The sequence below is a fragment of the Metarhizium album genome (genome assembly GCF_000804445.1).
Source record: "Metarhizium album ARSEF 1941 chromosome Unknown scaffold_57, whole genome shotgun sequence".
Lineage (NCBI taxonomy): Eukaryota > Fungi > Ascomycota > Sordariomycetes > Hypocreales > Clavicipitaceae > Metarhizium > Metarhizium album.
Window position 1 is genome coordinate 1 of NW_024467631.1, and position 27,215 is coordinate 27,215.

Below are 27,215 nucleotides of genomic sequence, written 5' to 3' on the forward strand. Positions count from 1 at the left end.
AAAGAAAGCTTTAAAGTTATATATTTACCTATAGCTAAGATGCATACTAATAAATTATAAGGCGTTAAATAAGCAGTATTTTAAATACTTTAAAGGCCTACTTAATTTAGTTAATTTAAGCAGCTAAAGCTAACTTTTATAATATTATAATTATATAAATAAAAGTATAGCTAAAGAGAGAGTATTAAATTAATTGCTTTTTAAATATATAAGCGCTTACTTCTTCTAAGTAAAGTGCGCTTAGAAGGTAAATAAAATTATATAAAGTAATACTAAAATACTAAATGCTAAAAATACTTATAGGCAAAAAGCAAGCTACTACTTATATTAAAATATATATATAATAAAATAATAAAAGTAAAGCTTACTTCTTAATAACTAAGTCTATAACTTAGTTAAGTAAAGCTTTTATATAAGCTTTCTTTCCTTTAGCTGCTAATAAGCCTCTAGTAGTATTATTAGCTTTAATATTAAGTATAAACTCTTTATATATAGAGTTAGACTTTATAAGAAGGTTAAGCTATAATTAAAGTACTTAATAGTACTTATTATATATTTATAGCTTAAAGTATTAAAATTAAGCGTAGAATTAAAGGTAATAAAGTATTAAAAGCTTACCTTACTATTTATACCTAGTGCTAATAGTATCTACTTAGTAATAAAGACTAATATAGTATAACTATATATATAATTAGTAATTAGCTAATTAGAGAAGCAAAATTTAAGCTTACTAAGGCTAGTAAGTATAATTACCTACTTTATATAAGTAGTATTATTTAAAGCAAGTAGAAGTTACCTTAAAGCAGCAACCTTTATTGCCTTTACTTATAATAGCTATATAAATACAGCCCTTATAGAGTATATTATATAGTATATCTAGCTCTAGAGATCTAGTCTAATAGTTAGTATATAGAACTTATAAAGTAATACTTCTAAGTATAACTTACTCTTTACACTTTTATAGGCTTAGCAAGCCTTAAGAGATAATAATACTTAAAGAGAGAAGGTATTACTAGTACCTTCTTGCTATTAAGAGTAAAAGTAGTACTACTAAGCTGCTCCTTAAATATAGTAGATATAAATATATTTAAATTTGCTAGTATTTACTACTAGCACTTAGTATAAATAATTCTACTTAATTTAAGAGGCATAATAATAATAATAATAATAATAGTAATAATTAAAATATAAGCTTATAATTATATAAAGGTAGTTATAAAAGGAAGAAAAAAGAGAGCTTATAATACTCTTAGAAAGTATATATAAATATAAAGAGCAGCTAGCTAATAAGTATATAGCGCTTACTTTTAATTTACCTAAATAATAGTATAGCTATACTATATAAAATAATAGAATTAAAGTAAATTAAAGGTATTAGTAAGTATATAAAAGCTTTAATTAAACACTTTATTAAGTATATACTTATAGAGTCTAAGGCTTATAATAGCTTTAAATATAGCTTTAATTAGAGAGTATATTATATAGCAATAGTATGCCTACGCACTTTAGTATATCTACCTAGAGCTAATAGATATATATATACATAGAATTAAGTTAATACACACTTAAAGCATAGAGCTAGGCGCACTTATTTAAAGAGCGCATATAATTCTCTCTTTTGTAGATTAATTTAAGGCTTTTAACTATTATCTGAGTGATGAGTGATATCTAGCTTGGTGCTACTGCTATTCGTGTGACAATTTGGACGGGGCCCCTGCGGCTGGGGCTGGCGGCTGGCGGCTGGCGGGGAACAAGCGAGGCAGGAGCAGGCCGCACGGCTCCATGTTTCGCACTCCACGCTCCGGAGCCCGCACTCTGTCGGCTTCGCGCTTATCCCCGCATCGCAAGCAAGAAGCTTACGCGTCGTTCCCTGGTCTGCTCCAACACGTCGGAGCACCCAGCAGGCAGTTAGTTATTCGGCATCGTGACTGCTGGGAGGAAAATGCAAAGGAATTCCCCCGGCGCTTTGTCGCGCCCTCGCTCGCCTCGTGTTCCTCGTGCTTCGACGCCGCGTCATTCAGCCCCACCTGTCGGGTCGTCGAAAGATGGGATTGATGATGATGATGGGGCCATTGAAGATCAAGCAGCGCTAGCGCTCGTCTCTGGACCGACACCGACGGCATCGACCGTCGGTCCGTAGTCCGTAGTCGAGCCTCACGCCTCGTGCCTCCCGCCTCAAGCCTCAATCAAGCCTCCCCGCCGCCCTCCCCTGAGCCTGGCCTTCTCCGGAGCTTCCCTCTCCTGACGTTGCCCCGGGGTTGCCCCCCCCCAGGTCGCCCAAACTCAATCTTCCCCTTTGCATTTTGGCTTTTGTGCCGCCTTGCCCGCCCCCGTTTCCTATTCTTGTCTTGTCCGTGTTCGTTTTTTTTTAAAAATTATTGTCGTTTCCCTGGTCTGCTCGTTTGGGGCATGCGGAAGGCAGAAACCGGCGCATTTGTGTATCCCCTCTTCGCCACCTGGTTCCAGTCGACCTCGTCGCAAACCACAGCCGGGCCACGCGTTCCTCTATATTCGACATCTCAACCTGTCCGCTTGCCAGATTGTTGACCTTGCCCGCCACACTGGTCGCGACTCGCCTGGCGCTCGCTCACTCTACGCGCCGCCGCTGTCACAGATCGATCCGCTCCCGCACTTCCCCACGGAGCAAACCTCACGAGCCGCATCGAGCCCATGTGCCTCGACGAGCCTCGTTTGACCGCGCACCATCGTTCGAATGGTACGGAATCGTCTTGCCCGGCATGCTAAACAACTCTGTGCGCTCGACCAAAGGGACGGCCATCCTTGTCGGGTCCGTCTTCTTCGTCGCCGCCTTTGTCGGCCTAGTCTCTAACCACCTCGACGGCTGGAATCTTCATGTCAGGTAACACGCCCCCTTGGCCTCCTGATCTCGGCACCAATGGACTCGCCGTCGTGAAGCCGTGCTGACCCGTGCGGCGTCGCCGCCTCGACAGGCCCATCACCCATTACTCTCAACCGGTCAGAGCAACCACCGGCGACACGAGGACTGCGGCCGTGGAGACGACTCCGGCATACCCCAAGACACCAGATGCGGCGGCTTTCGGCGCTGATGCGCTCCGGAATTTCTTCCTCAAAAACATGTACAGACCCGCCATCAAGCCCAATCAGCCGTCCTTCAGGCCGTACCATGCCTTTGAGTGGAAACTGCCCGAGGCGCCGCACTGGCAGCAGCCCATGGGCAGGAACCTCTGCATCATTGACCTCGACAACCGCCCATTCAACGAGTCTGGACAAGTGTTTGGCCCCGAGGTCATGGACTGGGACAGTCCCAGGGGCGTGCACGGTCTGTCGCTCGGCATCCTGAATCATTACGTCTACGGTGCGTTTGTGCCTGCTCCCTCCCGCTCCCTCCCGCCGGCCAAGGGGCCAAGGTTCCTCGCCCCTACTGACGTGCGACAGCTCGCATTCACGGATACAAGTACTACTACATCAACACGGTCGACCCTGGCGATCGCCGGGCGTCCTGGAAGAAGCCGGCCGTCATTTCGAAAATCCTCAAGGAGCACGACGCGTGCATCTACCTCGACTCCGACGCAATCTTTCACTACTTGGACCTCCCGTTCGAGTGGCTCATGAATTACTGGAAGCTTTATCCCGACACCAACTCCATGGCCCTTGCCGTCGATCCTGATACCGACTGGAACAAGGACCGCTTCGGCAAGCTGTACCTCAACACCGGCTTCATCGTTTCGCAGAACAATCCCACGACGTACAAGATCATGGACGCGTGGAATAGGTGCCCCGACGATGACGGCCCGTATCCCGGATGCCAGGAGTTCCGCCTGAATCATCCTGGCCGCCCGACGGACCAGGGCGGTTTCGGTACATTCGTCCGCTACAACTACACGGAACATATTCGGGAGCTGCCCTGCAACGAGGCCAATGGCTTTCCCCAGACTGGCTCTGGGTGTAGCGGTGTTTTTATCCGCCATCTGTGGACCGGAAAAGATGATCAAATCAAGATCGACATTGGCATGCAAATGCCTGGTCCTTACCTAAGGCTCTTCCACGAGCAGTATCTGGAGGAGAAGCCTTCTTTCTACATTGGACAGGAAGACTTGCTCCGCCTTGGCCCGTCCAAAGCACTCGAGGGTAAATCTGTCTGACAGTGACACGCTCGTCTTTGAAGAAAAAAAATGGTGATTGAACGCTGTACGACACGAGTTGAGCTCTTTGGTCATCCTCCCTAGTTTTTCTCCCGTGTATCTTCATACCTAGGGTTGTCTACGTCTTCGGGCGCAGTTTGGCCTATTCTTTTTCATGGCCATGTAAAAAGGTCTACAAAGCATGGATTGGGGGTAGGGAAAAGGGGGTTGGTTCGCACGAGGGAGGTGCGTTGAAAACCAACACCACTTGGTTCCGGGCACATGACGTGCATGATACCCTCGTGTACATGAAACATGTACATGTTCCATACACCCACGAGCCGTGTGCTCGTGGTCTGGCGGCAGTAGCTAATTTCAAAAATGAAAAGCTCATTGACGGCGGTGAATCCTGTGTGGATGTTGAGGTGCCAAGTGGGCGCCTGCGTAGGTGCCTGGGCAGGTGTCTTGTTCTCAGGCCTTGCCATCTATCCGTGTACATGTATTCTTATTCCCAAACCACGGCGCAGGTCTATCATCTGCCTGCGCTGCATGCGGAGAAGAATCTCATCGCCAACCCGGGACGCTTGGTCTGTTCGCCATGCATAATGCGTAGCCTGGACATCAATGTATACGGTCAAGCCAGTCCGTGCCTGTGAGATGCGAGGTGCTGATGCAGAGACATGTACAAGTCGAAGCTGGCCCTTTCGGACCCTTTGAAACGAGAGCCCAGCTGTGTCGAGATCCGGCCCGGAGTCATTGCCGTCGAGGACAAAAAGTCAGCGTTCGTGCTGACGTTGACTGCGGCAACTCTCGCCGAGAGTCGGTCGGTGCACCCACGCGGCTGCGACGCACGCGACAAGACAGGCGGCCGACTCGCGGCTGTCGATTCCGACATTCCGCCCGGATCGTCTCAACGAAGCACCACGTTCGCCGTCACCTTGAGACCTCCCCCGGGGTTCCGGTCCGTCGAAACACGCGCAGCGCTACTCCTCTGGGTCTGCCCAAATGACCATGTTCGGCGGCGCGTCCTCCAGGTCCATGAAGAACCGACAGACCTGTCTGTCCGAGTACCTCATGCTGAAATGCGTCAAGACAAAGGTGGTCCGAGGCCACCTGCGTATGACGGGCGCCAAATCGCTCCACTTTGTGTGCTTGGTCTTGTCCGCCTGCGCCGCATGGTCCTCGTACAAGAAGCTGCACTCGGTAATGACAACCGGGATGCCGTCTCTCAGCCAGGCCGGCGCGGCGGCCAGCGTGGCGATTGTGGTGTCGCCCAGAAACGCAAACATGGTCGCCGAGTGAGGCTCTGTGATTTCCACGCCAGACTGTCGCAGATGCTTGAGCTGAGGGCCGGGGAGCAGTCTGTACTCCCGTTTCAAGCGGGCCGTGGAGGACGAGAAGACGTACCCTACGCAGGGGACGGTGTGGTCGCAGTTGAACACCGATGCTGTTATGCCCTTGTGCCGTCTGAGGGGCACCGTGTCTCCGTGCTTGACGCCGCGGGTGACGTGGGTGTTTAGGAGCGCTCGCTCCTGAGGCGTTCGCCCGTCGGCGTGTGCTCCTCCGTTCGCTTCGTCCACTGCAAATCCTTGCTGCTCTGCGTCGCTCGTGCCGACGAGGCCCCCCAGGTTCATCATTGTTGTGCTGAGGATGTGGCTGTCAAAGATGTGCTTCATCTCGGCGGGGCAGTATATGTCTGGCGGGTCTTCCTTTGTCACAAAGGCAAACGCCAGGAGCGTGTGGTCTGCATGCCCGTGGGTGAGGAAGATGTGCTTTGGTCTCTGCTTGTTTACGCAGAGACCTGCGTCGAGGAGGAGGTTGAGCTGGGGGATGATGAAGGATGTGTGCCACGCAGCGCGGGATCGGCCCGTCAGAACGAGGTGGTCGTGTGGCTTTGGAAATTTCCATTCCAGCACTTCGGAGCGTGTAGACTGCGGAAGGGGCGTGGCAAAGGCTATTTTGCCCATGATTTTGCATCATGCTCAAAGGTGTCGCCAAAGAATCAAATCATGACAAGGCGAGGTTGGGGCTGCGGTTCGTGACTCGTGAGGTGAAGACAAGACGGGATCTCAGCTTCGTACCCCACAATAATAAGAACGAATCAGCGTTTGCCTTGGACGATATGACAGCACTGCTGGCAAAGAAGTAGGTTTACATGTCGAAATGAACAAGCCTCTGAGAGAGTTCTTTGAATCATGATGGGACTCGACAAATGCCTCATGAACAGTGAGAAGATGTCGTGCTGTAGTGCATGGTAAATCGTTGCTGAAAGACATTGTCGAGGATGGAGCCGGCGTGGCACGATCCATACATGACAATAACATGGATCAAGTACTGGTCACCACATGTACTGGGCATGTATCATTTGAAATAATTCTAAAAAAAAATATAAAAAAGGACATTTGCCAAATGACATACCATCGGGATTTCTCTACCCAATCAGCCTTGTTGGGCTTCAATCCGCCGACACCAATCCCTCCCATGCGCCACCTGATATGCACAAAGCCTCGGCTCCAGCAGAATACTTGCAAATGCCGCAACACATATGCCTCCACTGTCACTTACAGTGGTGGCGCTTAGACTAAACTCCCGCTCTTCTTCCGGGACCTTCTCCATAATCTCGGCGAAACAATTCACGTATACTGCGCCTCCCAACAGGCCTTCCCAGAATATAATGACAAAGACAATGTACACCGAAGGGATGAAGAAGAACAAGCTCTGCAGAGTCAGAAGCACCATGTTGCCGACTTGCAGGACGGAAGGGACATAGAGCCTGTGGATGCGGATAAACGGAGTGGATGATCGGGATACAAAGACGCCGAGTTGATACAAAAATCCGTACACGGGGTAGAAGCCGCGAAATTCTTCCAAAGGAGATGATTCGACGGGGAACAGCAGGGTCGGCGAGACCCCTTGGTTGATAATGTATTCCGCAATATAAACCAGTAAGAGAGGTGCCATGTATGGCATGAATAGGGACCTGGCGCGGCTCAAATTGTTTTTGAACGAGCTTGGCCGCCCCTGCAGGTGCGTCGACGAGCACGCTGCATCAACGTCGGACGCACCCGGGGCCAGCAACGCAGAAGAAGCTGCTCCCTGAGGCATATCCTCTTCATCCTCTTCCGCAAGATGCTGTTCCGGCGGCGTCTCATAGTCCTTCTGTCTCTGCTGCAAGGAGCTTCGCAATGGATGCAGCGGTAAAACGAAGAAGAAGCTGACAAACATGACGGCAGGCAAACATGCCGAGAACAGCAAGCTGTCTCTTACGCTGAATCCCCACCATTCAGTCAAGGCAACGTACAGGCCGGCTCCTACCAAGCCCGCTGCACCAGTTCCCGACCCCCATCCTACCAGGCTTATTTGTCCGTAGTAGTGCGATAGCCCCAAGAAGCTGAGCTCGCCTCCTCCACTGCTTAGGCTCGCCATCACCACCCCAAGCATCTTGATTGACACGGAACCCGACGGCGGCGTCAACGCAACCATGAGCATACCGACGGCTGACAAGGCGATGAACACAAGGACTCTCACTCGGTACGGTACATGGTGAATAAAGTACGGCGCCGTGAGCTTGGTGAAAAAGGACGGCATGACATCTGCGAGGAGAACGACGCCTTTTGGAATCGAGGAGCCGACGAGATCTTGGGCGGCCGAAAGAATGATGACGTACAGGACGTTATTTATCAGGCCTGTTGCATGGGAAACAATGTTAGCCGCAGCCATGACCAAGCCTAGGAAGAAATGCGTGTCGAGAGATCAGTCGCAGCGCACCGAGTAGCCAAAACGCCACCAGGACCTTGGTGTCGTGGTGTCGGAGCAGACTCGCCATTCTGGACCGATACGATGCCCATGACGAGCCTGGATTCCCTGGAAGAGGTAGCAGAACCGACGAATACAATGGCGTGTTACGGCCCGTCATTCTGGCGGGCATTCAGGCATGGCCCTCCCTGGGTTGTTGTCCCAAGATGGCGAGCAACGAGTTGTGATTGACTGGCAAGGGACGACGCGACGTGAGGATGGAATGACTCGATATCGGAACTCGTGGCCCCATTTTTCTTGTCTAACATAAACACTAGTTAGGGTTGGGGTTAGCGTTGGGCGTACGGGCAGAGCTGCTGCCGGTTGTTATGCCGGCAATTGCAGCAGCAGAAGGGAACGTTCTGCAATCATCTCATGACTGGGCGTAATTGCTCGACAGTAGAGCGCCTTCTTTTAGTCGGCAACGATGATCGATGTGGCATATGATGGGGTGAGTTTTTTGACTCGAGCCAAAAGGTGCTCTGCTACCAAGTACGTTACGGAGCACCGAGTACGGAGTAGTTAGTTGCCTATTTGATTGGTCCCTGTCTCGGGAGGGTGGCCCCGCGCATGCGCCGGTAAAACGGCGGCTGCTCTCCAATAAGCCGAGTCCACAAGTCTGCGGCCCCGACTCCCCTCCAAGGGGCTCGCGATGGCTTCACCGCAGAAGCCAGCCCATGAGCCTCAATAGGCGCACCATTGACGTCTCTCCAGACGCAGCCTCCCTTGATCAGGTATCCATCCCACAATGTCTTCCACAAACAGAGAAGACGCATGTCCTGTCGACCACAAAACCCGCGACGCATGGCTCTCTCAAGCCCGCGCAGCCGAAGCCGCCAAATCGCAAGCCTCCGCCCATTGTCCCGCGGACCGCACGCCGCAGACGCAATCGAAATCATGGATGCAAACAATAGCTTCCTACATCCGCTGGCCGTCGCCTTCAACCGCGCCGGCCGCCCCCGACGCCAAACCTCGCCGCGAGCTTCACACTGACCGCGCCGTCTCGACCATTCCCCGATCGGCCCCCGGGCCGGAAGCATGTCCCGTGGAGCACGGCGCGTCCGCCAACGCGGCCAACGCAGAGACCGAGTCCGGCGTCGACGCCTCGGGAAACTGGGTCTATCCCTCCGAGAAGATGTTCTTCGACGCCATGAGGCGCAAGGGCTACGATGCGAGAGCGGCAGACATGAAGACCGTGGTGCCCATTCACAATGCCGTCAACGAACGCGCCTGGCAGCAGATCAAGGAGTGGGAGGCCCCGTACCTGTCGAGGTCAGGGTAGGTTTTCCAGACTCTCCAAGCCGCGGCGCTCGTCGCAGCAGCCCATCAGTCACTGACTAACGGCGGCATCATGTTAGTTGCGGCGGGCCCAAGCTCGCGTCCTTCGCCAACAAAAGCGACCGCTTGACCCCGACGGCCCGTCTCAACACCATCCTCGGCTATACCGCCCCCTTTGACCGTCACGACTGGGTCATTGACCGGTGCGGCACCAGCGTCGAGTACGTGATTGACTTTTATGCCGGGCGGCCGGGCGGCGACAAGGCCGGGCCGAGCTTCTATCTCGACGTGCGGCCCAAGCTGAATACCTGGGAGGGGGTCAAGATGCGGGCCATGCGGTGGACGGGTTTGGCATGACGCCGTGCGAGGAACGGCCGACTTTTATTACTTGGTTTTTTAATTTTTTTTTTCTTGTACGTAAAATTCACAAGGACCTGCATGATACCATTTGGCGTTGGGCAACACCATGTACGAGCTTTGTGCTCGTGTACAACATACCACGCCCCAATCTTCGGGAGAAATACTCCCTCTCCGTTGTTTGTCCTCATAGCGACGTCTCTCTTGCGCGTCTCGGCGAGCAAACTGCAAGTTGGTGCACGTGGTTTGAGCAAAGCACAGCTGTGCGCAGCTACCGGTCTTTGCGGGCAGCCGTCTGGACACGCCGTACACGCAGTCGAATCGGCGCGCTCGTCTCAAATGCCTGCGCCTCCAGATCCCAGCCCAATCGGCCCAGTGACTTCCACAGCTCCTCGTCACCCGCGTGCCTCTGCTCGCGCAGCGCCGAGGCCTCGACGCGGTGGTCGCCATCGCCCTCGCCCTCGCCCTCGCCCTCCGGGTCCATCCACCAAGCCGTCTCCATGGCTCTGAACCACGCCAACACGGCGTGCCGAGGCTCGCACCCGAACCAGAGCAGCACTCTGATGACCCTGACGCGGCCTTCGCGAGGCTCCGTTATGAACAGGGTGTACATTTCCCCATCTACCACCCTCACCCGGCCGCCTGCCCTGCCCGCAGCAGCAGCCGCATGGTAGCTCTCGGCAAACTCGACCTTGCAGACCCCTTCGGCGCGCCGGCTGCCCACCACAGGGCGCCACAGGACAATGCTCTCGCGCGCCGCCACAGCCTCCGGGGAAAGCACGCGCCCCGTGCTCATGTACTCGCGGAACAGGATCGTAGCTCGCTGGCGGTTGAGCGTCGTCATACAAACGCTCCTCACGCCGAGATAGTTCATCCAGAGGTGGGCAAGGACGAGAGCAACCATCAGGTAGACGACGCTCTGGTGATCCTGCACAACCTTGACCACGAGCGTACCAACGAGCAGTCCGACCAGGCCCACTGCCGTCTCCTGGCTGGCCTCCTTGGCGTTCAACTCGGCCAGGTTGTCGTGTCTGGCAAAGTGCACGCTCAGCGCGGCCTTGCTCGCGCCGGCCGCCACCCCGCACAGGGCCCGGAGCGCCTCCCCGGCAGAGAGGGCCAGTATCTTGCCGCAGTCGCCGAGGTAGGGGCTGTAGAGCTCGAGGAAAAAGGCCGTGTCGTTGAAGATGTCCGCCAGGAAGCGGAAGCGCTTGGCGTCGGGCTCGATGCGCAGGCCGAAGCGGTGCGCGAAGAGGATCGTGGCAACGCGGGACGTGGCGTCCTTGAGGATGGTGATGAGCATGGCAAACGTGGCGGACGAGTCGGCGTCTCCCACCCCCAGGCCCTGGAGCAGGGCCCGATTGGCTAGCAGGGACGTGATCGTCGAGAAGAAGGCCTGCAGGGAATCGTAGGTCTGGTAGGCGAGGTAGTCGCTGGACACGGAGTGAGGGAATCCAATGGGCAGAAAGGCGTCGCAGAGAAATCTCTTCCACTCTCGCACGGAGCTGTCGAGGATGCTGTCTGGTTTGCTTTTGCGTTCCAGCTACCCGCGTGGGCTGTCAGTAGTTGCTCCGTGAGCAGGTGGTGATTGAGTGAGTGGATGGGACTGACGATCGTGACTGTATTGTCCGAGCGATGAAGCCATCGACGCTGCGTGTTGCCTGACTTGTCGAGCTCGCAGACCTCGACGTCGTCCCCTTGCCCGATGAAATCTGCAACACGGGAGGGTGTCTGGCCATTCGTGACACTGCGGCGGCCGCCTTGCCCCGTCTCCATGGTGAGACGGCCGAGGGTGGCGTGAAGTTGCCCTGGCGGTGCTTGACCGACGACTTTTGCTGGGGTCGTGGTAGCCGCTTGATGAGGGAATCAAGATTTCGCGCCGCGGTCCCACAGCTCGTCATTTGACGGTGATGAAGAAAAAGTCAAGGCTTGGTTTGGTGTGTCTGCGACATGATGGATGTTGTGAAATCATGCTCGAGAACGTAGAATAAATAAGTCAGTCGCTCACAGCTGGCAGACGCACCGACGCTAGCTGCGCCAGCTGGTGGTTCACAACGGATAATGCCGGCGACAATTCGTTTCAGCATTCATGTTTCAAAGCTTCTGCGAGGCGCGTGGGGCGTCCAATGATCCAACAGAGGCAGGAATGAGCTTGCATGTCTCTGAGTTACTTAAGCACTTGGTCGATTTGTACCGGCTTGTTTCTAGAGGCGCAATGCCATCCATGTCCAGTCCCGAATCTCACATGTCATCCATCTACCTTTTCACAGTCTGACCGTCCTCACCCACCAAATACTCCTCCGTCTTCAACGGACCCTCACCCACGCCAGTCATGATGACCCTGCTCACTCCGTCCTTCAGCGTGCTAGCAATGCCATCTTCCAGCTCTGCGCCAGCCCTGACGCTCGCGCCATCTGCTTTCCAGCCAGAGACACCATTCAGGACGCCTGCAAACGTCCCGAGCACAGCGGAGCCATCTTCCTCGAGATAGTAGACGACACAGTTTGGACCGGCATCAAAGGTGTAGGCGGCAATCGTCCTCCCAGCCTTGGAATTAATCGACTCCACGGCCCGGATGGCCGCTCGGGAGACGTCGTTCATGTAAAAGATGGGGGGATATGTATCGGCACAGCAGGCATGGAACGAATTCGAGTCGCGCATGGTAACCTCGGCAAACTTGGCAAAGTCCTTGGCCATGATGGCTTCCTCCATGATGCGCATATTGCCGGGCACAACTTGGGCGATTCGCTGCTGGAACAGGCCGGATGTGGCAACGGTTTGTTGCATGCCAGAGGTGGATGAAACTCCCTTCTTGGCAGCGCTGACAACGAGGACGAGTGCACGCATGTTGGGCCAGTGTGATGCCGGTGCGATCAGATCGGCCACGGAGTCGCTCCCGTCCTCCTTGTCACCCATCCTCCACGCAACATAGCCGCCGAAGAGACTGCGGCATGCTGACCCAGAACCCTGTCTAGCGACCAGAGACAGCTCTGACGGCGAGTCTGGCAGTTCGTACAGGTTGGCAATGGCCTGGACCAAAGCTGCGAAGCCGGCGGCGGAGGACGCCAGACCAGCAGCCGTCGGGAAGTTATTCTCAGAGACAATCTTCAGGGCCAAGGTTGACAACTTGGGAAGCGCGGCGTTGGAAGCTTCGAGGGCGGCACGACGGGCTCTCAATTCGCGAAAGCAGGCTTGAGTACGCGGTCCAGAGACGTCTGAGGGCTCGCCATTGAGCACCAGGCTATCACCCCCGGGGTAGGAGCTGGAGCAGGAGGCCGTTGTCAGGGTCCGGAGATCGGCCTGGGAGAGAGTGACGGAGATGGAACTGTTGGTAGGGAGGTTGAGCTTCGTATCTCGCTTTCCCCAGTATCTAGTCGAGGTGGTATCAGTAGAGGTTCACAGCCCAATTGCAAGGCAGAACTTGGCACAGGAGACAAATACTTGACAACAGCAATATTCACCGGAGCGGTAGTGCTCGCGCGATAGACCTTGTTGTCCGCCATGGCCGAGGCAGTTCGGAGGGAGGGAGACACCGTCTGTCAGCTGTCAGCAGTCAATTGCCATTTGCTAGCTAGTTCTAGGGAGCGGGTGAAGCTTCACCACAACAAGAACAAGACGGACAGTACAATTAACTAGCTTCTGGGGGGAGGGGGGTTGCTCTCGACCCCGGGAACAGGGTAGCAAGCACGTCGTCAGGACTAAGGACTCGGGAGCGAGCGTCGGAGCAGGTTGACTCCCAAGGCGGCATTTGGTCCGTCTTTGTCAGTTATCAGTTATCAGTGATCAGTTGCGGGCGGGGCTTGCAGACGCGGCTCGCCGGCGCGGCCCCAGGGCCAATGGCCGCCGAACCAGGAAACAATTCAACCCACTGGCCGACTGACTGCTCATACGTACTACCACGCGAAGGGGCCGTTTCAGGGGCTTGGCATTTGAAAATCGGAGACGCATCAAAAGATTTTCCGTCTTTTGAACCACAGCGCACTCAACACATCGCAACGTCGACCCATGCATAAACCCATCGTCGTCACATGAGATTCACGAGACGCTGCAAAAGGTGCTGCAAACCATGTAAATTTCAAATCTGAACTTGCCCAACAATGAGACTAACCAAATCGCCTGCAGGGGTATGCGGGACAATTTACACGAAACCGAGTCCTAAATTTACGAATCCGTGAGCCACTTCTGAGACATTCTCCAGGGACCTCGGGCAGAAGAGAGACCGTGTCCCAAATTCCAAAGCGCTTTATTAGAATGATCTCTAATCATGTCAAAATACAGATTCATGCACCACCCGCTGGGAGTCTTCCCACAACCCAACCCATGATTCTCGTCACATCGCTTGCAAGCGGTTAAAGGCTTCGCGCCAACACGGCACCCTGTCGACGTAGAGGCGTTTGAGAACGGTACCGAGACGGAACAGCTCGCGCTCGAAAGTATCGCGGTCGCTGTCTCCAGGCAGCGCCGTCAAACTGATGAACGAGTAGGGATACCAGACGGCAATGAATGAGCGCTCCAGCGGGGAAAAGTCGCCGTCCCAGTACACCAGGCGACTGTGGCCAATGGGCACGACGATGTAGTAGTCGGGGCGGATTTTGGCAAAGGCAAGGTTGTAGATGCCGACGCCGATGAGCATATCTTGCATCCGGCGAGTGAATTCGTCGAAAACTGTAATCACTTTCGGGTAGTACCTGGGGTGAGGGAAACCGCTCTGCGAGACCTTTGCAAACATGGCCTTGGCCTCGGGCGTCCAGGTCGAGTCGTATCCGCGGTCCTTGACCCACTGGACAAGACTCAAGCCGCTGCGACGGCTCCATGGCGTCCAGCGGAAGTATCCCATGAATCTCCTCTCCCACTCATAGCGCTCCGTGTTCGACATGAGATGGAGTTGCGAATACAACACATCGACGCCCGCTATTCGAGCCATCATGTGGGAATGTGTCTCGTTTTGGTATTTGACCAGCTCCGGCAACCAGTGCCCCACAGGAGGCGGGATTGGCGCATAGTAACGGAAGGTGTCATGTTCGTCTCGTATCAATACTTGCGGCTCAGAGTGAAGGGAAGATGCAGTGTTTCTCCTGGAAGGAAACTTGCCCAAAGGCAGTGAGGGCACGGGAGCTGGTCGTCTCGGGGGATCATCATCATTGCTTGATGAAGCTGATGAAATTGATGCCACTTTCGTTACTGCTTCAGATGCAGGGGCACCTCTTGGCCTTCCAACATGCACAGCGATTTTGTCGACATCAATTTTACCACCGAACAGGGCCTCCACGTTCAATGGCTTTGATGAACGGACTCGCCCACGATAATTCACCATATCTTCGGGGTCAATGCTGAGTTCTGCGGCCAAGCTCAATCGCCCATCGGCTGTCCTCGCCTCTGTCCTCGCCTTAGAGGCTGATGCGGCAAATCTAGACCCTTGAGGTTTTGGGTCAGAGGAGATTGCACTATTGGCAGAAGCCATGGTTGAGTTGTTGGGGCTCAGGGGAAGTCAAAGATAGCCATGAATGGTGAGTGGTGTTTCTACAGTGTGACAGCAGTGGGATATGGAATTGACTGGGTGCAAAGGCAACTTGAGGTCTGGAGGCAAGGATGAATGGAGCGGGAGAGCCTTGGGAGAAAAACCAAATGTGTTTTTATACACTGTGGCTTCCTGTATGGAACGCTGAATATGCTCTTAGTCTTCCAGCCGCCGAAACATATCGCATCAGACTATCTCGATAAACGCGGCACTATCATGAGCTAGTGTAAGTATATTGAATCCAGCGCCATGCTTTGGGGAACTCCGTGTAGACGGTGTGAAGGGACGTCCAGAAGACAGGACCGCATCAGGTTTGAAAGACGCAGATACGGTCTAGCAGGAAAAGAATACAAGGCCCGGTAGAAGCATGGTCGACTATTGCAGCGCAACGTGAGACTTTGTGCGCTCTCCCGTTGAATCTTCTTGTCTTCAATGTGCACCATGACACAACACACGCATCCTCGGTTCGCATCTGAGCGCCATTCAACCGTGATAGAAGGTAGCCAAAATGCACGAACAAGAGGCCTCAACTGCATGAAGGAACCTGTACAAAATTCGTGGGCACTGTCGGCTCTTGCTGGGGTCAGATGCAATATGCCGCCGTGGTTTTTGGTTGATGATGCCCCATAGAGTAGGAAGAAAACAACCATCAAAGACTAATAGGTAGCTTTTTGGCGTCTGCGTCGTTCAACTCTAAAACCCAAGCTCAAAGGTCTTGTGACCCACGCCGTGGTATACGCATTCTTCAAGCAAAGCGAGCAGACGATTCGAACCGCGGGCCCAGGCCTGTCAATGATTGGGCTCATGTGTTGCAGAACTGCAATCGAAAAAGATCGACACACTTGCGTAAGAGTCTTGTAAGATCGATTTTGACTGCTGCTCCATGTTTGGCCATGCTCGCGTGGGTGGCTAGGTGGCCGCAGCGAAGATAGCATGTAGGTGTAGTAGGCACTTGTTCCCGTTTGAAATAGATATATTTTCTGCCACGAAAGCTAGCTAGGAAGAATTCTCTCATCTATCAATCCTAGGTTGTTTCAGGATGCTGCTAAGAACCTGTGCAGAGGCTCAAGGTCGACTGTTGGACGTCTTCTGAGCTGTGGCGGGAACAAGTGCAGCGCTCTGGAATCTGGAGCCCGGAGACGTTGAAAAATTGTAAATTGCTGACCGTATACCAGCACAGACTTCTTGCGAGTAATTACTTGAATGAAGTGCTCCGTCTGCACAGTGTAGATGAAATGGAGCGACGTCTCGGATCTCGGATCTTGAACGCAGAGTTGTAATGGAGATTGATGCCATCAAAAGTACGGAGTACGTACCTACTGGTTACCTAGGTACTTACCCAAGGAACCACCACTCAAGTGCCCCGGCACTGGCTCAATTGCCCCACCTCCTTAGAGTAGGCAGGTGCCCTGTTCCTGGGCCTAGACCCGTCTAAGAATAAATTGCCGAGGCACCTACCTCAGTGCGGGCAGGAGGTTGCACAGCTGTCATTTTTTGAATGCGCAAGTGGCAACACTAGCCCAATTTAATCGAGGCGTCCCCACACCCCATTCTGTGTGCGGTCCCCACCGCCAGAATTCAAGAGCCATAGTTACCAGCGGTGCAAATTCTTTTTTAAAAAAAGCGAGATGAAAAATGTCTGGGGTTTGCGGGGGATGAGTGAATGCAGGTGCGCTGACGTCACTTCGACTTTCAGGCACTCGACCCGAGTCACCAGAGTCCAGACCCTGAATTCCACCTCACACGCAGAGCCGTGGTAAGAAACGACCATTGCGCCGGCTTGCTTCGTTTTTCCCCCTTCCTCCAAGTCGAGTCTATAGAGCTGCTTCCCATCATACTCGGAGCCCGCAGGTGCACGGCCATGGGCCACTTCACGCGCGGCACACTCTTGGCCGTTTGGAATGGCGCTCGGCCGGCCACTGTCACCTTCAACGGCCCGCAGGTATACTGTTCGAGGGCTTCACTGTGGCCTATGGACATATCTACTGGTCCTCGGTTCTCAATTTCCAGCAAAAGGCACACAAGTCAAAGCAGTCCCCGATACAAGACGCAAGCACGCGGCACAACACAGAGAAATGTCGATGACCGGCCGTGGCATCGTGAGAGCAGTGCATCGCTGCCCGAATCAACCTCGCCAGACCCTACCGGAGGAGATGAAACCAAAGGTCCGTAGACTGTGGAAGTAAAGGTTCATCCACCGTGTCCCTTATATGAAGCGCTGACTTGTCGCAGGTCGTCTGCTGACTACTCCGACTCGGCTGCTCAAGCTCATCCTCCCCATTCCTTTTCACCCCGAACAAGAATACATCAATTCTGACGAATCCAAAACAAAGGAGCGGAAGAGGGGGTCGGTCGAGCCTCTGGCACTTCTCATCCACCCGCAGCAGCCACTCTCCTACCTGGAGAGGCTCATCCAGGCCGAAATCCCACCTCTCCTGGTAAAGGATGGCGAGAAGCTGCCTGAAATTCTCTTCCGGGCCGAGGCAGACTACACAAGCGGCAACAAGAGTGGTGCGGGACAAAATCCCAACAGCAACGGGTCCAATGTTGCATCCTACTCTGGTCTCGGGCGTGAGGGGCCAAGCAAAGGTGACACTCGCTGGGTCCGTTGGAGCGGAAGCACCGAGATCGGCGATTTCATCAGGGACGCCGCTCGTGGTCGAGAGTTTTCCGTCACTATCGAGGGACACTCCCAAGAGCTACGAGTCGCCGTGCCGAGCTTCAAGGACAGAACTCACTACATGCGAATGAGACTGCGGCGAATGTCTCGGGACATTGACCAGATGGCAAGCGTGAAGCGAGAGTGCGATCTGTTGGCGCACAAGGGTGCTCACGCACTCGCCAAGGGTGGTTTTGCAGCTTTGGCGACCTGGTGGGGAGTCGTTTACTATGTGACATTTCACACCGACATGGGCTGGGACCTGGTCGAGCCCATTACCTACCTCGCTGGACTGGCCAGTATCATGGGCGGGTATCTGTGGTTCTTATTCATCAGTCGGGACTTGAGCTACAAGGCAGCTATGAATGTTACCGTCTCGAGACGGCAAAACGCTCTATATCAAGAACGAGGTTTCGATCCAGCGAAATGGGACCAGCTGGTGCATGATGCCAACGGCCTCCGAAGAGAGATCAAGTTTGCCGCTACCGAGTATGGCGTTGAGTGGGATGAGATGAGGGACTTGGGGGGCGAGGAAGTCAAGGAGGCAGTGGAAGAGGGGAAGAGTAGCAAGGAAAGGAAGCGGGAGCAGGAAGAGGAGGATGATGACGACGACCATGAGGACCACGGCGGCGACCACGGCGGCCAAGGGCATGGCCCCGGGCGTGAAAGCTAGGGGTCAGAGCGATCGAAGGCTTCTTCGCATCAGTCCTCGCGCGGCATGAAGGAGCGAGTGCGGGCATGAACCACCGACAGATCGGTATCCCTACCATGGACTTGATGGCACCTGGTGCCATAATGCCAGTTGTGATGCATTCGCCAGGGGACCCGACACCACACGGGTGACTGAAATGGGACGTTTTCGCGGCCCAAGATAGCAGACGCGATTGGCACATGAGTTGGCATACAACTTCCTTTCTGGGCGTGATGGATGTGAATGGACACAGGCCGCACGACACCGCCGCGTCTACGGTGCGCATTTAGTTTATACTTTTCCCCTCACGTTTGCGAAGTCGGTACTCGGGGGCACGCATTCATGATCAGCCCACGCAAGCCCCGCTCCTGACGGGGAATCGATGCCCGAGGACGTCATGGTATCCTGGACTCTGCCAGATGCGATTCGAGTCTTGATGTTTATTAGAAACGTCCATGATATGATTCGGCGGGCGACGCGTGGGACCCGTCCCGGCCGGAGCATCACAGGACACAACGGTGCTATAATAAGCGTGGCTTTTTTTTTTCTTCTTCGCGTCTTTGCTTCCTGTCCAGATGATGAGCAGAGGTAGTAGACTGTCTTGTGATCCGCCGTCGGGGCCGAAATCACACTCGACTGACGGTCGGGCTCGACCAAGTTCACAAGTTCAAGGTTGGACCTGCCTCGGATTGAGTTGACCCCACCTCGCCTGTTTGACTTCATCAGGTCATCATCGCCCCGCATCACCTTCATCGCCTCAGTCCCGAGTTCCGACTCCCGACTCCCGGCTATCAATCGCAATTGAATCTTGGCCTCAAGTCTTGTTGGCTTCAACTTATCTCACCCAAGTGCATTTCCGAGGCCCATGTGGGCAGTTTCCCTGCGCAATGACGCCACAGATCTTGTATCTGCCGGACGGCAAGAAGTTCGCCGTCACGCCCGTCTTTGGCGGCATGGGATTCAGCATCCATGATCCCAGCAGCCTGCTGCATCTGTATCCCGTGGGTTGGATGACGGCGCTGCACACGGAGGAAGACAAGCTTGAGCATGACGTCTTCAGAAACGACAACAATCTTGCCAACAACGAGCAGCAGAAACAATCCGCCTGGGAACGCGACAAGGACGAGAACGTCCCGCCCAGAGCCAAAAGGCGGACGAAGCCCTTCACCAGGCCTACGCTGCAAAACGACACGCTCTTCATATCGTCCATCTCTATGCCTTCCAGTGCCGACGTCAAACCAGCCGCCAGTCCTACGAGGGAAATCGCAATGATGCTCTGGATCACACTGTATTGGTACTTTCACCAGCCGCCTCCGGACAAGGAGCTGCACACGTCTGCGTCCGAGGACACGCCGCCCGGCGCGAAACCAGTGGGCGAGTGGAAGATACGCATCAGGAGGGACGGCGTCTTCCGGGGGCGGAACTTGATCCCCAAGCTGGAGAGGATGGGGTTGATTGCCTCCGAGGACACGGCCGTGGGGACCTGCATGGACGACAGCGGCGACGGCTGGACCAACATGTTTGTCTCGAAGCGCATGTTTTGGCAGATGCCGCCCAACCTGTTCCTGTTCACGCCCCAGCCGGCGCGGGGCGCCGAGCTTCCCGGGTCTCCTGCCGCCATGAGCCGCCCCGGCTCCCCCCTGATGAGCGCTGGTGACACGGGGCGTTCGGACCTGCGTCAGATGTATTCCCAGGCGCAGTCTCTGTCTCTGACGTCCGGCGGGGGGCAGTTTGTCGCCGATGTTCCGGGATCGCCCATGCCCACGAGTTTTGCCGCCACGCCCGCCTTGCCCATCGGGCCGTACTTTTCCTCGTCTCATCTGCCGACTTACTTCCCGCCGCCGCCGCTGCAGTATGTCTACACGAACGGCATGCGCCACCCGTTGCGGCCCAAACCCCCGAGGATGGGAGAGGTGTTCTACACTCGCTTCGTTGAAAGCGCAGGGCAGTACTTGTCGTTCCGCGTGGCATCTGTTTCGACTTCGCCGGTCCCCTATCTCGGACCCGTGGGGCCCAATCCCCCGGAGCAGACTCACTTGTCCTTTATGAGTGACAGGGATCTCCTCCAGTCCTGGTTTGCAGTCCAGAGGGTCAAGGACTTCTGGGGAAACTACACCTCTGATTTCCTGGAGACGGCACTGTGCGCCAAGCACTCCTTCCCGGTGATTGGTCTCTGGGACGGCGTTCCCTTTGGATACTTCGAGCTGTACTGGGTCAAGGAGGACATTCTCGGTCGCCATGTAGCTGGTGAGGCGGGAGACTGGGACCGCGGACTACACATCATGATTGGAGAGGAGTGGTCGAGGGGCAGGGTTCGGAACTGGCTCACGAGTTTGGTGCATTACTGCTTCATGGGCGATCCGAGGACCATGAATGTGTGTCTGGAGCCAAGGATCGATAACAAAAGGTGTGTCTTCCCTCTTCACCCGTCCCGTCGTATATTCACAGAGTGCCAACTCGTCACAGGATGCTACGACACCTGGACGCAGCCGGGTTCTCCAAGGAGAAGCAAGTCGCGTTTCCTCACAAACAAGCGTGGTTCGTCAAGCTCCGGCGGGAATTTTGGGACGGCCCAGCCTCGTAGGCTTTTTTTTTTTTTTTTTCACTCCTCCGTTGAATAGTGAGCAAAATGATGGACATGTACAGACGTAACCAGAGCGGCAAGCAAGCTGGTCGCAGGGACAGCCGGGGCCTTGCGCTTGGAAAGTGCCCGAGATACCCAGATTCACGGTAGCAAATAAAACATGCATCACAACCAACTCCAGGGTCCCTCTTTCGTCGTGATTCTGCACGTGGGAGGAGAAGCCTCGAGCGAGGCCAAGTTCCCTCGGGGCAAAGTATCTGCCTCAGAGGCGGCGCCTCGGTCGTGGGCCTCTCACGGGCAAGCAGCTCCTCGCCCTGCTCCGCCTCGAAGTACTTGCCTCCATCCATGGACGCAGTCTTCTTCGCTGCGCGGGTCGATAGTCGGTGCCTGGATAGCCGGAATCGCCCGGGAGTGGTTGACGAGTAAGTCAGGAATACGTCGCTTTGTGAACCATTATATTACTCTTGAAGCATATTAGGAGAGCGTTTACGAGGATTTTACGAGGTTGATATAGTAAGTAGTATTGACTCTTGAATGAAGCAAATCTGCTTTGGAACAAGTTGTATAGCTTACTACTATATTTCTTCTTATCGGTACATAGCTTATTCTGGTCCATCATCTTCCTCATCATACACTTGTTATTGCTAATAGTCAAAGTGCTTCGTCAGTGAGTGTTCGGGGGAGGCTGGGCGTGGCCGTGAGTCCACCGACGAGTCAGTGACTTGGGCGCCTTGAAACTTCACAACGTCTGTTGGATAAACAGTTTGGTGGCAGCGCCTCGCTCGGCGCCGTGGCAATGCGGCATCAGCCGGTCGCCCGCGTCACTGCTTGTCATGTGGTCATGATTGTATCCTCAATGGCTCGAGCCCGGGTCTATATATTGCCATTGCTAGCTGCGCGGCAGAACAAAGGAAACCGCTAACGGCATCGACAAATGGACTCTGGCGTTTTCGCCTTTTCGTCGTGCTGTGCTCAACTTGTTCACTCTCCTCTCCCGCTTCTCTTGTCCCTGGATCGCTTAACCAACCCATCTACGCACGCTCTTGAAAATTCGAATCCAGGGACCAAAGTCACCCCACTGGTCTGTGGCCCTGGGGGGGATGTAGCTGTTTACGCCAGCAATGATGGTTCGTTCAGGGTGAGGCATCATGGCAACAAAACGGCCGTCCCTGCTGGAGACTCCAGCAACACCGCCGGGGCTTCCGTTGGGATTGTACGGGTATTTCTCAGTGACCTCTAGCCTGTTGTCAACATAGCGCATGGGGACCATGCCCGAGTCGGTGAGCTCCTGCAGGGAATTCGGTGAAGAGAATTTGGCTCTTCCTTCGCCATGGGACACAACCACGGGGAGTGACGAGCCGTTCATGCCGTGAAAGAAGACGGACGGCCTGTTCTCGTCTTCCTGAATTGTCACCATGCTGTATCGACCTTCGAACTGAGCACTCTCGTTGTGAACAAAGGTTGGCCAGTGTTCTGTGCCAGGAATGAGCTCGTGGATACGAGTCAGGAACTGACAGCCGTTACAAACACCGAGAGCAAACGTGTCGGGGCGCCTGAAGAAATGCTCAAACTCGCGGCGTGTGCTTTCATGCATCAAAACGGACCTGGCCCAGCCTTGGCCAGCACCGAGAACGTCGCCATATGAGAATCCGCCAGGGGCAGCAAGACCAGTAAAGTCGGCAAGAGACCGCCCTCCGAGGACATCAGTCATGTGAACATCAATAGGTTCAAATCCAGCGGCTTTGAAAGCGAAAGCCAGTTCGGCATATCCATTCACGCCCTGCTCGCGGAGAACCGCAACCCGAGGCGTCTTGTTGAAAAACCCAGTGATGGAGGATGTCAGCGGGAGTATGTTGTCGGATGGTGAGTAAGTCAGGTGATAAGAGATGCCAGGGTCAGATGCATCGGAAATGGTGGCATATTCGGAGTCGGCGCAGACGGGGTTATCTCGAAGGCGTTGCATCTGGTGAGATGTCTTGGACCACCACTGCTGCATTTCAGCGCGGTCAAGATTGGTAAAGGTGGTCGCCCCGTGGCGGATGGTCAAGGACTGGTTATGGCTGGCCTTGACAACTCCAAACTTGCGAATCAGCCTGGGAGGAGGTCCGCAAGTGGCGAAGCATCGCTTGAAATTCATCTCATCCGACTCCTTAACCTGGAAGACAGCACCAAGCTCCTCGTTGAACAACGCTTCAAGCATGTCGCCTGCCGAGCCGCTCTTTGCGATGCCATCCATCATGACGTCAACGCCGCAGCGACCAGCAAACATCATCTCGGCAATAGTTGTGACCAAACCTCCGTCAGAGCGATCGTGGTATGCGAGGACAACACCACTCTCGTGAAGTTGCGACAAGGCATCAAAATAGTCGGTAATGAGGTTGAAGTTCTTCATGTCGGGGGCTTCGTTTCCGATAGCACCGAGCGACTGGGCCAACGCTGAGCCTCCCATGGCCCTTCGACCCTCGGCAAGATCAACAAACAATAGAATAGACTTTCCAACCTCTTCAACTCTTCGGAGCTGAGGCGTCCACGTGTTCAAGATATCCTTTACAACAGCAAATGCCGAAATGGCAACGGTGACCGGGGCCGTTACGCTCTTCACTTCGTTTTGTTTCTTCCATACAGCCTTCATCGAGGTAGAATCCTTTCCGACAGGAATGCTGACGCTGAGTTGGGGGCACATTTCCATGCCAATGGCCTCTACGGCCTCGTAAAGGGCCGCACCCTCGCCGGCATGATTGACAGCTGCCATCCAGTTGGCTGACAGCTTGACTCTGCGCAGGTCTCCCATCACATCTGCAGCACCAATGTTCATCAAGCTCTCTGCGACAGCCATCCTGGCGGAGGCGCCGGGGTTAATAAGAGCCAGCGTCGGTTTCTCACCCATGGCCATGGCCTCGCCGGTTCTTTGCTTTCCGCCGAGACTGAATGAGGTAGCTATCACGGCAACATCGGCCACTGGAGTCTGCCAGGGCCCGACGAACTGATCACGAGCTGTGAGGCCACCGACGGTTCTGTCGCCAATTGTGATGAGGAACGACTTTGAGCCCACTGCAGGCATGAGGAAGACGCGCTCTACAGCCTTTTTGAACAAGGTAGCATCGTCCACTTCAGACCCGAATGCCTTTTGAAGGCTGGCATAGGCATCGAAGGGTGTCAAAACGGGCTTCTTCGAGTCGACAGTCCGTTCCTGCTGACGCTTCGGCGGGAATAAGGCGTCCATTGGCAGGTCAATAGGGCGAGGGTATTCCTTGGATTCGCGGTCTGTAAGAATCAAGTTGGCGCCACCATTCGCACCACTCGTGGCAACAGCTCCAACATCGGAGAATCCGCAGCGTTCTCTGCAGCATATGCTAGCGAAGCGATTCATGTTTTCCGGGTTGATTAGCAGAACATATCGTTCCTGAGCCTCGTTACACCAGATCTGCAGAGGACTCATGCTTCGATCAGCGCTCTCGACTTGGCGTAATTCGAAGTTGCCTCCAAATCCTGCGTCTTTGACAACTGTGGAATATGTCAGTGGCCAAATTGAACCAAGAATGTAAGCGCTGAGCGGCAGGGAGCTCGAACATACGCTCGGGCAGGGCATTGGAGAGGCCACCAGCTCCAACATCGTGTATCATAGCAATCGGGTTCTGGTCGCCAAGAGCAGTGCAGGTATTGATGACCATTTGGGCACGTCGTTCCATCTGGTGCAAATTCTTAGCAAAATAAAGTCATTCGCGCACAACTTCAGAATGAACCAACCTCCGGGTTTCCACGCTGGACGCTATCAAAGTCCAAGTCGGCATTGCCCTCGCCAGACGCATTACTAGAAGCAGCACCGCCTCCGAGACCAATCAACATGGCGGGACCACCGAGAACAATGACATGGGCACCCTCGCGGACAAAGCGCTCCTCTTTCAGCGCGTTGGAAGGGCGAACTGTGCCCACACCACCGGCCAGCATAATAGGCTTGTGGTATCCGCGCCATGCAGAAACCTCGGCTTGGGCACCATCGCTGGGGGTTTCGGGGGTGAGAAGCGTTCGGAAGCAGCCCGTGAGACATGGGCGGCCAAATTCGTTATTGAAGCGAGCACTGCCAATAGGGGCTTCAAGCATGATGTCTAAGCTGCTGGCATAATGAGTAGGACGGCCAATATCAACTTCCCAAGGAGCTTGATGATCAGGAATCAGCAGATCAGAGACCCAGTACCCGGCAAGACCGCCTTTTGTCACGGAACCGCGTCCGACAGCAGCCTCGTCGCGAATCTCACCACCAGAACCAGTGGCGGCACCCGGGAAAGGCGAGATGGCAGTCGGGTGATTGTGAGTCTCAACTTTGGCCAAAATATGGGCAACTTCTGGGGTTAATGTCCAGGTTCCGGTCGAGTATTCGGGCGCCCAAAAATGTGCGGATTCCCCCTGAAGAACAGCGGCATTGTCGCTGTAGGCTGACACGGTGTAATCAGGAGTCCTCTTGTGAGTGTTTCGAATCATTTCAAACAAGCTCTTATCCTTCCTGACACCGTCAATTGTCCAGCTGGCGTTGAATACCTTGTGCCGGCAATGTTCCGAGTTGACTTGGGCAAACATGAAAAGCTCAACATCGTGAGGCGAGCGGCCGAGCTTCTTGAATACGTCGACGAGGTACTCCATCTCGGATTCATCAAGACTTAGTCCCTTTTCCTTGTTGTATTCTCGAAGGACGGTAAGAGGATCTTTGGGGTCGGCAAAGATGTCCACGACAACCAGTGGCGCAGGAATGCCAGCAGCAAACATGACGTCAAGTTCAGGCTTCTCGAAAGCAAACGTCTCGGTCATACGATCGTACAGGACATCTCGAAAAGTGGCGTCTTGTCCAGAATGAAGGGGCCCTTGGAAATCGATGACAACGAGTCGACCCCTTTCGATCCGGTTTACCTGATCCTTCAGGCCGCAGACATGGGCAATGCTGGTAGCTTGGGAGCTCCATGGCGAGAGGTATCGGGGGGTGACGTAGACTGTGGTTGAGTTGCTGGCGCTCTCAGAAGCAAGGAGAGGTTCGGAGTCGACATCCTCAAGGAGCGCCTTGACGCTGTCCAGAACAGTCTTGTTGGACGACTTCAGGTCGACAAAGTACAGCCACTGACCGCGGATCTGTTTGATCTCGGGCCGGCTGGTCTTGTTGGCACGAGCTCTCAGCTCCTGTGCACTGGTAGCCGTGTAGCACGAGCCACCAACGAGAATCTCATGCGGCATTTTGACGAATGTACTGCCGTGAGCGACACATAAACGTGTGCAAAACGCCTAAATGCGAACAGGCGTCGTGAACATTGAGCCCGGGTCGCAAGTTTCGATTCCGGAGTCCCAAGTCGCGACTTCTGCAGCCCCGCCTCAGCTTATCGATAGATGGAGGGGGCAATGTGGTAAAATTTTTCGGACCAGCGTTTGTCCGCACTGACCCCGGGTCAGGGTTACGTACGGTCGCACATTAGCTTGCATCTGCAAATACTGCTACTACAATTTTCTAATTTTCTAATTTTTAGATTTTTTAAAAGTATAGAGTTATATAGAAAAAATTCCTTCTACTTTAATATATAAATTAAACTTTATACTATAATTATTCTAGATTTATATTAAAACTAGTTCTATATTATTTCTAAATTATTTCTAAATTATTTCTAAATTATTTTAAAATTAATTCTAAATTAATTCTAAATTATTTTCTACTTTAATATACTAAGACTATATAGACAGCTTAAAAGCCTTATAGAGACTATTTAATAATCTCTTTAGTATAGTATATTTTATAGAGATATTTTATCTTAAGTTAATAAGCTTCTTAATAAATAAAATAAAAATACTATTAGCCTTTAAATATTATAATACTAGCTTTTAGCTTAAAGGCTTTTAGGTATTTCTTGTCGGCTAATTAAGGGACTTCTTTATAATATAATAGAGATAATAGATAGAGCTTATATAATCTAGTTAATTACTAAGCATAAGATAATAGAGATTCTTAAGGTATAATAGAAGTAACTTTAGATATAGTATAAAATTGTATATAATAGTATGTATTAAAGAGTGTAGTTGTAGAGGCTTAATTTCCTCTCTATCTAGTTGGGGGGAAGAAGAGTTATTTATAGGTAAATCCTATAGTAGAGCTGCTAGATTAGGCATAGATAGTAGCTTAAAATAACCTTAGAGGCTAAAAATAACTCTTATAGCTGCTTTCCTGCTATAGAGTAGATTAGCCTTTATAGCTTATTAGT

At 53.3% G+C, this 27,215-nt stretch overlaps 10 protein-coding genes across 10 annotated transcripts; 4 read left to right on the plus strand and 6 right to left on the minus strand.

Moving 5' to 3' along the window:
- Window positions 1–2,738: 2,738 nt before the first annotated feature.
- MAM_08412 (Galactosyl transferase) lies at window positions 2,739–4,124 on the plus strand (the record flags this gene model as incomplete). The annotated part of the gene is made up of 3 exons (XM_040827210.1): window positions 2,739–2,860; window positions 2,982–3,337; window positions 3,418–4,124. 3 exons carry the CDS (start codon window positions 2,739–2,741, stop codon window positions 4,122–4,124), a joined length of 1,185 nt encoding a protein of 394 aa, XP_040674786.1.
- Window positions 4,125–5,086: 962 nt separating this feature from the next.
- MAM_08413 (3'-tRNA processing endoribonuclease) lies at window positions 5,087–6,070 on the minus strand (the record flags this gene model as incomplete). Its single annotated transcript, XM_040827211.1, has 1 exon — window positions 5,087–6,070. One exon carries the CDS (start codon window positions 6,068–6,070, stop codon window positions 5,087–5,089), a length of 984 nt encoding a protein of 327 aa, XP_040674787.1.
- Window positions 6,071–6,542: 472 nt separating this feature from the next.
- On the minus strand, window positions 6,543–7,929 carry MAM_08414 (protein btn1; the record flags this gene model as incomplete). Its single annotated transcript, XM_040827212.1, has 2 exons — window positions 6,543–7,789; window positions 7,872–7,929. 2 exons carry the CDS (start codon window positions 7,927–7,929, stop codon window positions 6,543–6,545), a joined length of 1,305 nt encoding a protein of 434 aa, XP_040674788.1.
- Window positions 7,930–8,646: 717 nt separating this feature from the next.
- Window positions 8,647–9,533, plus strand: MAM_08415 (cytochrome C1 heme lyase; the record flags this gene model as incomplete). The annotated part of the gene is made up of 2 exons (XM_040827213.1): window positions 8,647–9,176; window positions 9,257–9,533. The coding sequence occupies 2 exons, from the start codon at window positions 8,647–8,649 to the stop codon at window positions 9,531–9,533; spliced, it is 807 nt and encodes a 268-aa protein (XP_040674789.1).
- A 271-nt stretch (window positions 9,534–9,804) lies between these two features.
- Window positions 9,805–11,306, minus strand: MAM_08416 (DUF647 domain-containing protein; the record flags this gene model as incomplete). The annotated part of the gene is made up of 2 exons (XM_040827214.1): window positions 9,805–11,073; window positions 11,142–11,306. 2 exons carry the CDS (start codon window positions 11,304–11,306, stop codon window positions 9,805–9,807), a joined length of 1,434 nt encoding a protein of 477 aa, XP_040674790.1.
- A 480-nt stretch (window positions 11,307–11,786) lies between these two features.
- On the minus strand, window positions 11,787–13,033 carry MAM_08417 (diphosphomevalonate decarboxylase; the record flags this gene model as incomplete). Its single annotated transcript, XM_040827215.1, has 2 exons — window positions 11,787–12,900; window positions 12,972–13,033. The coding sequence occupies 2 exons, from the start codon at window positions 13,031–13,033 to the stop codon at window positions 11,787–11,789; spliced, it is 1,176 nt and encodes a 391-aa protein (XP_040674791.1).
- An 827-nt stretch (window positions 13,034–13,860) lies between these two features.
- On the minus strand, window positions 13,861–14,991 carry MAM_08418 (uncharacterized protein; the record flags this gene model as incomplete). Its single annotated transcript, XM_040827216.1, has 1 exon — window positions 13,861–14,991. The coding sequence occupies one exon, from the start codon at window positions 14,989–14,991 to the stop codon at window positions 13,861–13,863; it is 1,131 nt and encodes a 376-aa protein (XP_040674792.1).
- Window positions 14,992–16,909: 1,918 nt separating this feature from the next.
- On the plus strand, window positions 16,910–18,380 carry MAM_08419 (Coiled-coil domain containing protein 109, C-terminal; the record flags this gene model as incomplete). Its single annotated transcript, XM_040827217.1, has 2 exons — window positions 16,910–17,213; window positions 17,281–18,380. The coding sequence occupies 2 exons, from the start codon at window positions 16,910–16,912 to the stop codon at window positions 18,378–18,380; spliced, it is 1,404 nt and encodes a 467-aa protein (XP_040674793.1).
- A 905-nt stretch (window positions 18,381–19,285) lies between these two features.
- MAM_08420 (aerobactin siderophore biosynthesis protein iucB) lies at window positions 19,286–20,982 on the plus strand (the record flags this gene model as incomplete). The annotated part of the gene is made up of 2 exons (XM_040827218.1): window positions 19,286–20,805; window positions 20,865–20,982. The coding sequence occupies 2 exons, from the start codon at window positions 19,286–19,288 to the stop codon at window positions 20,980–20,982; spliced, it is 1,638 nt and encodes a 545-aa protein (XP_040674794.1).
- Window positions 20,983–22,000: 1,018 nt separating this feature from the next.
- MAM_08421 (phosphoribosylformylglycinamidine synthase) lies at window positions 22,001–26,202 on the minus strand (the record flags this gene model as incomplete). The annotated part of the gene is made up of 3 exons (XM_040827219.1): window positions 22,001–24,486; window positions 24,557–24,671; window positions 24,730–26,202. The coding sequence occupies 3 exons, from the start codon at window positions 26,200–26,202 to the stop codon at window positions 22,001–22,003; spliced, it is 4,074 nt and encodes a 1,357-aa protein (XP_040674795.1).
- Window positions 26,203–27,215: the final 1,013 nt, after the last annotated feature.